The 8,979-nt window shown below is 41.5% G+C and overlaps 1 protein-coding gene across 1 annotated transcript; it reads left to right on the top strand.

The window, feature by feature from the left end:
• The first annotated feature begins 2,027 nt into the window (after positions 1-2,027).
• LOC121544376 (zinc finger protein 32) lies at positions 2,028-8,979 on the top strand. The gene is made up of 2 exons (XM_041854309.2): positions 2,028-2,335; positions 6,880-8,979. Exons 1-2 carry the CDS (start codon positions 2,170-2,172, stop codon positions 7,884-7,886), a joined length of 1,173 nt encoding a protein of 390 aa, XP_041710243.1. The 5' UTR covers positions 2,028-2,169; the 3' UTR covers positions 7,887-8,979.

Genomic DNA, 8,979 nt, shown 5'->3' with positions numbered 1-8,979 from the left:
AATGCTACCGAAATTCTATCAACACATCTTCTGTGTTACATGCGCAACACGGACCCTGGATCATTGCTACTCTCCCTTCCAGGACGGCTACAAGGCCCTCCCACCAGCAAATCAGATCACACCTCCATTCTGCTCCTACCCACCTGTAGGCAGAAACTTAAACAGGAATATCCTGTGGTAAGGATTGTTCAACATTGTTCTGAGCAATTGGAATGTATGTTTCAAGATTGTTTTGATCACGCGGACTGGGAAATATTCTGGGTTGCCACTGAGAATAGTATTGACGTATACCCTGACTCTGTGACTGGGTTCATCAGGAAGTGCATAGAGGATGTTGTTCCCACTGTGATGATTAGCACTTATCCAAACCAAAAACAATGGATGGCAGCATTCGCGCAATACTGAAAGCATGAACCACCATATTTAACCATGGCAAGGTGACTGGGAACATGAACGTGTACAAACAGACCAGCTGCGACCTCCGTAAGGCAATCGGAGGCAAAACGAGGAGGTAAGAGCCCTGGTGGAGTGGTGCCAGGAAAATATCCTCTCCCTCAATGTCAACAAAACGAAGGAGCTAATCGTGGAATGCAGGAGACAGCAGAGCGAGCATGTCCAATGCATCACTGGAGGCACACTGCCTGCCCTCTAGGACATATACAGCACCCATTGTCACAGGAAGGCCAATAAGATCATAAAGAACCTCAGCCACCCAGCCATGGCCTGTTCACACCATTACCATCTAGAAGGCAGAGACTGTACAGGTGCATCAAAGCTGGGATCGAGAGACTGAGAAACAGCTTCTATCTCCAGGCCATCAGACTGTTAAACAGTCACCACTAGCCTTAGTCACTGTTCTAGCCGGCTACCACCCGGTACTTTACCTTAGAGACTGAAGCCCTATGTATATAGAGTCATTGAACACTGGTCACTTTAATAATTTGTACATACTATTTCACCCACTTTATATGTATATACTGTATTCTAGTCATGGATCATCCTATATAATTACCGCTGTACACACCTTTTCTATTCATACACTTTCCATACTGTCTATACACACCATTACATGTATATGTACACATATACATTATATGTATATATTATTATATTCCGGTCTCTGACATTGCTCATTCATTTCTTAATTTCTTTATGTATTTTTTCTGAATTATGGGTGTATTGTATTATTATTTTTGCTAGGTATTACTGCACTGTTGGATCTAGAAACCTGCGATAACATCTGCAAATCTGTGTACACGACCAATAAACGTTTATTTTTATTTGACTTTTATTTAGAAGGCAAAGTCCGAAAACCTGAAGTTTTCATGTGGATAGGATCCAGCTAGTGTTGCTGCTGCATCTCCTTCCAAGTGTCCAAACGTATTTCTCATTCATTCTGACCTAATGCTGCTCATTCATGATATTGTTTGAATCTTGTATAGAGTAATGACATACAGTCAACTCCTGGTGAATAATTAATTATCCCAGATCATCCTATACTTATGATAACCACTGGTTGTCTACATGTAGTTATCGTTTCCCTTTCCTACTGGTCTGTAGGCTGCCTTGTAGCGTAGTAATCCGTCTGGCGGCGCTGTTGTACGTTTCGTGGCTCGCCACCCACTAGAAACAAGGAACGTTCTCAAATCCTTGACTAGAACACGGAAGTAGGATTGGAGACGACTTTGGTCAGATTTAGGACAAGACAGTACAGTATGAAGATAGGCTAAAACTGCTTCTCTAACAGAAATCCCCGATCACATTTGTAGGCGACGATGGCTAGCTAAATTCATGCGTAGAATTACGTCATCGGGTCGTCTCGTTCCGAACTGCGCATGTGCAGGCTGTCAACTCAAAGGCACTCCTTCGTTCTAAAGTAGTTTTTCACCTAAATGAAAACGTGTCACTTTCACGCGGTTGAAGTAATAACATGTTCATCTGCTTAAAACATTGACTCGAATCTAGGTTGTGCCTTTAGATTTCGAGAAAATTAACAACTAAGGAAGAATCTGTCACTTTTCTCATTGACTTCTCAAACCGCGGCTTGGTCGGTTTCGCAAGCGTTCCCGGAAGTCTCGCGACCTCTGGGTGTTTTGCATTCCTTCTGTGGAGTAAACAAAGACCCACTGACTGAACTGAATAGGCTACCCAACTCTCAATCCACTGAAAATGTCTCAACTACAGTTGTTGCGTGTGTTTTTAAATGAGCGTTTAATGGCAGCTGCTGTGGAGATTTTCGGGGCAGTTGAGAAAACGGTAGTGGAGTACCAGGAGGAGAATGATCGGCTACGGAGACTTCTGCGGATTACACCGGAGATAAAACTATGCAGAAAAGGTTCGTATGTACCTATGTAGATTTACTGATAGCTAGCTAGCTATCGTTCAACCGAATTAATAAACTGTTTAAGCTAACAGTGATCAACATTTTTCATAGATTTTTAACCCCTAAACCAGGGGTAGGCAACCCTGGTGTTTTGAATTTAGGCAATCATTGAACTGATCAATTAGCTCAGTTGGTCAGGTGTGGTGCCTAGTTGGAACAAAATCCTGCGGCACTCCAGAAACAGGGTTGCCTACCCCTGCCCTAAACAGTTACCAACATATTTTTGACCCCAATAAGAAACTTATTGGAAAAAGCAACAATCATAGCAAAATATCAACTTATTTCTTATCAAAACACCATTAGACATGTAACTAGTTACTGTTATCTGAAAGAAAAGTTGACGATAATACTAATTTTAGCATATTCTGCTAAACGAAAAGATAAATGTTTCCTTTATGGCCAACTGATCCACCTATTCTGCTCCAGCCATGACCATGAGCCCGTCCTCCTCAATTCAAGTGCGACCAACCTCCTGTATTCTGTATGTAAATCTGAGACAGTGCATTTAGTATACTTTTCGTATGGTATGTATTAATTTGTGGATTTCCATCATCCATTTCCTATGATACTGTATGTTACAATTTACAATTCGTACGATATGCTACAAATTGCTATTTGTACAATATGTTAAGAATTTGCAAAACGTATGATACTGTATGTTACGAATTCCAATGTGTTGTTGCTAACGTTAGCTAGCTCTAGGGGTTAAGGTTAGGAGTTAGGTTAAGGTTAGGGGAAGGGTTAGCTAACATGCTAAGTAGTTGCAAAGTAGCTAAAAAGTAGTAAGTAGTTACAAAGTTGCTAAAGCCTATAACGTTTGTGGTAAAAACGACTGACATTTAAAGTTATATTTAATTTTATTGACAAAAAGTGATTAATCTATTGATCCAGAGTTTTTATTTAGCATTGCTGTAAGTGAAACAATTAGGCTGCATTTAGCTCAAATCCTTCTCCGTACAGTGCCTAAAGAAAGTATTCACACCCCTTGACTTTTTCCACATTGTTGTGTTACAGCCTGAATTTAAAATGGATTAAATTGAGATTGTGTTACTGGCCTACACACAATACCCCATAATGTCACAGTGGAATTAAGGCATTGGAAAACCTCCCTGGTCTTTGTGGTTGAATCTGTGTTTGAAATTCACCGGTCGACTGAGGGACCTTACAGATAATCGTATGTGTGGGGTTCAGAGATGAGGTAGTCATTCAAAAATCATGTTAAACACTATTATTGCACACAGTCCATGCAACTTATTATGTGACTTGTTAAGCAACTTTACTCCTGAACTTATTTAGGCTTGTCATAACAAAGGGTTTGAGTACTTATTGACTCAAGACATTTCAGCTTTTTAAATTAATTTGTAAAAATTACTAAAAACATAATTCCACTTTGACATTAAGGGGTATTGTGTGTAGGCCAGTGACACAACATCTCAATTTAATCCATTTTAAATTCAGGCTGTAACACAACAAAATGTGGAAAAAGTCAAGGGGTGTGAATACTTTCTGAAGGCACATTTTTGCTAATTTATTAAAAATACAAAACGGAAATATCACATTTACATAAGTATTCAGCCACTTTACTCAGTACTTTGTTGAAGCACCTTAGGCAGTGATTACTGCCTCGAGTCTTCTTGGGTATGACGCTACAAGCTTGGCACACCTGTATTTGGGGAGTTTCTCCCATTCTTCTCTGCAGATCCTGGCAAGCTATGTCAGGTTGGATGGGGGGCATCGCTGCGCAGCTATTTTCAGGTCTCTCCAGAAATGTTTGATTGGGTTCAAGTCTGCTCTGCGTAGGCCACTCAAGGACATTCAGAGACTTGTCCCGAAGCCAATACTGCGTTGTCTTGGCTGTGTGGTTAGGGTTGTTGTCCTGTTGGAAGGTCAACCTTCGCCCCAGTCTGAGGTCCTGAGCGCTCTGGAGCAGGTTTTCATCAAGGATCTCTGTACTTTGCTCCGTTCATCTTTCCCTCGATCCTGACTATTCTCCCAGTCCCTGCCGCTGAAAAACATACCCACAGCATGATGCTGCCACCACCATGCTTCACCGTAGGGATGGTGCCAGGTTTCCTCCAGATGTGACGTTTGGCATTCAGGCCAATGAGTTCAATCTTGGTTTCATCAGACCAGAGAATCTTGTTTCTCATGGTCAGAGAGTCCTTTAGGTGCCTTTTGGCAAACTCCAAGCAGAGGTCATGTGCCTTTTACTGAGGAGTGGCTTCCTTCTGGCCACTCTACCATAAAGGCCTGATTGGTGGAGTGCTGCAGAGATGGTTGTCCTTCTGGAAGGTTCTCCCATCTCCACAGAGGAACTTCTTCCATTTAAGAATGCTGGAGGCCACTGTGTTTTTGGGGACCTTCAATGCTGCAGACATTTTCTGGTACCTTTCCCCAGATCTGTGCCTCGACACAATCCTGTCTCAGAGCTCTACGGACAATTCCTTCAACCTCATGGCTTGGTTTTTGCTCTGACATGCACCGTCAACTGTGGGACCTTATATAGACAGGTGTGTGCCTTTCCAAATCATGTCCAATCAATTGAATTTAGCACAGGTGGACTCCAATCAAGTTGTAGAAACATCTCAAGGATGATCAATGGAAACAGGGTGCACCTGAGCTCAATTTCGAGTATCATAGCAAAGGGTCTGAATACTTATGTGAATAAGGTTTTTCTGTTTTTTATTTGTAATACATTTGCAAAAATGTCGACCTGTTTTCACTTTGTCATCATGGGGTATTGTGTGTAGTTTGATGGGAGGGGAAAAGTATTTAATACATTTTAGAATAAGGCTTTAACGTAACTAAATATGGAAAAGGGGAAGGGGTCTGAATACTTTCGGAATGCATTGTATGGTCAAAATCATCCCTTTAAAACCTGTGGGGAATGTACAACGCCGTACCATGAACAACGACGCAACCAAAAAAAGCTAAGAAAAACCTTTTGCAAGACTGAAATAGAGGTGCTAGTGTCAGGGATTGAGTACAGATAGCACTTGGCTGTGCACCGGAATGGCATGTGTTTGCCTTTTTAAAGTAGGTCTTAAATCCTCGCAAAAATCCTATAAGATTGGTTTTGGGAAACGATATCTGATGAGCCAATCTGTAACTTCTGCAAAAAAAAGTCCCACCGGTCTCTAAAAACACACTCTCCGCTAAATGCCGCTTGTGCCAAATCTTCCAACAGAGCAAGAGCAGCCTCTCATTACATTTCACATTCTCAGTCTTTTATAGTATTTCAAGAATGGTTTAACTTTCACACATGCCTCTAATTTAACAAATTACTGTACTTTATATGGATTATTATCATAACAAATGCACTGATGTGGTCAAATTATATGCCTGTCAAGATATGTTGCATGTTCACAATGGAAATACAATGAAATCGAAAGATTATTTAATTATTACTCTCAAAATGGCAGACATTTTCAACATATATTTTCCCCATTCTATGCTTGACAAGCAGTTCCTGTATTCCACCACTTGGCACTGTGCGTACGCATGGTCATGGCTGTGCGTAAATGTATGGACGCGTGTGTACGCATGGTCCAATTTACGCATATTCTCAAGCAAACGTTCATATTTATCACTCACACTTTTTGTGGAAATGATCCCACGCATGGTTTACGCACAGATTTGTGCCTGCACATGATTGATAAATGAGGCCCATGGAATCAAATAAAGGTCCTATTCATCAAATTACTATATGTGGAGTTGACCCCAAAGGACTTGAATAAGTCCATATTGATACAGAAACACTAAACAATCATTTAGATTTATTAAGAACAAGTTGATTGACAAGTTGATTGACAAGTCATGAAAATTGGAAGAATTGAATAAACCACCTTTGGACTAAGATAAAAAATATTCCTCTGGGGTCAAAATGACTGATTACAATGCGTAGTTTGCATCACCAAATGGTGCCCAGGAAATAATTAAATCAAATTGTTACCACTCCCCCCTCCAATTCAAAACCAAACATGGATGTCAATGTTTGCTCGCACATGCTTCATTCTACTTCCTGTCTGCAGCAGCATGATGCCTGTATTGCGAGGCTGATTATCTATGACAAACAGGTGTGAAACACAGACCGGTGTGCGTGCAAAGTGATAACAACATGGAAACCATGTTTGGTTTTGATTTGTACGGGGGTTGTAGCATCTAATAACTGGATTTAATTATTTCCTGTGCACCACTCTGTGACGCAAACAACACATTTCTTATCAGAACCGTCCACCGACGATGGATATACCCTCCTAAAAGTGTCACCAAACGGGCACAGACCCGGGTTGTTCAATAAGTTGCACGATGGGCTCGTGTTATAGCCTACTGCTAGATACAATCTCGGTCTAGAAGCTGGGCCTAGCTATCTGCACTCAGGCACGTCTAAAGGCTGTATATATCATAGAAATCTATAATTCACCTTTATGATTCAAGTGTTCTATTTAATTTTGTGGTATATAGATAACCTCTGCTCCTCCTCGCCTTCCCTCCAGACTCCTTGCAGCTCTCTCTTGCTGTATCTGAAGAGGAGGTTCCCTTTGAGCAGCAGCACTGTGAGCAGGAGTGGAGCCACAGTCTGGGGCAGGAGGATCTAGAGCCCACACAGATTAAAGAGAAAAATGAGGAACTCCGGTCCAGTCAGGAGGAAGAGCAGCTTCAAGGGCTGGAGCCTGATATCATAGAGTTCAAATTCACTCCTTCCTGTGTGAAAAGTGAACGTGATCAGGAAGACCCACTTTGGTCCTTGACTCTGTCCCAAACCCAAACAGTGGAGAACAGAGAGAGTGACTCTAAACTAGTGGATCCTAAACCTTTTGGCACTGTGACCCACCTAAAGGGTTATGACATTCTCTGTGACCCTCCAGATAATCAAAACATTGTCTACAGCCACAGCTCAGCCTTAAGCAGCAACCCAGTAGAACTTGACAGCAGTTCACCATTGGATCTGAACCCACCAATGGGGGAACACTGTTCCAAACCCAGCACCACATCTATAAAAACTCACCACTGTGGTGACTGTGGCAAAATGTTTCCTCTGACAGCTGACCTGCAGAGGCATGTGACTCTCGCCAAGAAGAGACTCAGCGAATGCCACTTCTGCAAAAAACAGTACAACTCCACCTGTAAACTGAAGACCCATGTCAGACTCTATCACGGTGGGAAACCCTGCACCTGCCCCTTTTGTGGCAAGACCTTCAAACAAAAAGGAAATCTGTCCATGCACATGAGGATTCACACAGGAGAGAAACCATTTAGCTGTGGTTACTGTGAGAAAAGCTTCAATCACAAGGGGGACCTAAGAAGACATATACTGACTCACACAGGAGAGAAACCATTTAGCTGTAATTTTTGCTGTAAAAGCTTCAATCAGAAGGGGGACCTAAGAAGACATATACTGACTCACACAGGAGAGAAACCATTTAGCTGTGGTGACTGCGGTAAAGGCTTCATACGCAAGGAGCACTTAACTGCACATATACGGACTCACACAGTAGAGTAATCAGTTATCTGTGGTGACTGTGGGAAAAGCGTCAATCATAAGGGGAAGCTGAATATGTATATATGGACTCACACAGGGGAGATATAGTTTAGCTGTGATGACTGTGGGAAAAGCTTCACTCAGAAGACTAACTTAACTGAACATATACGGACTCAGACAGGAGAGAAACTATTTAGCTGTGGTGAGTGTGGGAAAAGCTTCAATAAGAAGGGGGACCTAACCAAGAATAAACTGATTCACACAGGAGAGAAATCACATGGCTGCTCAGTTTGTGGTAAAAGATTCATTCAGAAGACAAATCTTCTGACACGTAAAATAACATCCACAAAGAAAGAAACAGGATGAAAACACAAAGAAGAAAGAAAATCAGGATAAATAGATCTTATGTCAGCAGATGGGAATAAAAAGGCAGGTTGTGGACAAGAAACTCGATCATTCATGTACTGGGTTTCAGAGAAATAGATACATGATGGATTTACTTTTGTAAAATGCTCTATGTAAATCAAGTCTGATTTGATTTAAATAAAGAGGAAATGAACAAACAGTAGTGCATGTATTATGGGAATCTCACAGATCTGCTGTTCAACGTCTGTTGATGTTTTCACGTCATTAGAAATAGGAATTTCTGGTTTGTTTTGGAATGTCTCTCAGGGTGATGAGAAAATGGTCTGACTAATGTTATTGATTTATAAAAAATGTATACTTTCCAGAAAATCTCTCCTTCCATCTTGTCCAAGAGTGTTTTTCATGCATTTTGACCTAATGCGGCTCAATCATGATATTGTTTGAAATGTAATGATATACAGTAGACTCCTCATGAGTGCACTTTGTATAAGTGCAAACTCTATTTTAAGTGTACTACAGTGTTTTTCCTGTCCCAATTCAATAACATCTACAACTCACCAGCCAGTTTATTAGGTACGCCCATCTAGTACCAGTTCGGAACCCCCTTTTCCTCCAGAACAGCCTGAATTCTTCAGGGCATTCTACAAGGTGTCGGAAACATTCCACAGGGATGTTGGTCCGTGCTGATGCAATGGCATCACCCAGTTGCTGCAGACTGGAGGGCGGTACATTCATGCTGCGAATAGCC

Source organism: Coregonus clupeaformis, chromosome 29 (assembly GCF_020615455.1).
Source record: "Coregonus clupeaformis isolate EN_2021a chromosome 29, ASM2061545v1, whole genome shotgun sequence".
Classification (NCBI taxonomy): domain Eukaryota; kingdom Metazoa; phylum Chordata; class Actinopteri; order Salmoniformes; family Salmonidae; genus Coregonus; species Coregonus clupeaformis.
This window is presented reverse-complemented; position numbering and strand designations above follow the sequence as displayed.

Coding starts and splice junctions, on each gene's coding strand:
- LOC121544376 (XM_041854309.2), top strand. CDS start 2,170: ATGTCTCAACTACAGTTGTTGCGTGTGTTTTTAAATGAGCGTTTAATG. Junction 2,336..6,879: donor GATAAAACTATGCAGAAAAG/GTTCGTATGTAC, acceptor CCTTCCCTCCAG/ACTCCTTGCAGCTCTCTCTT.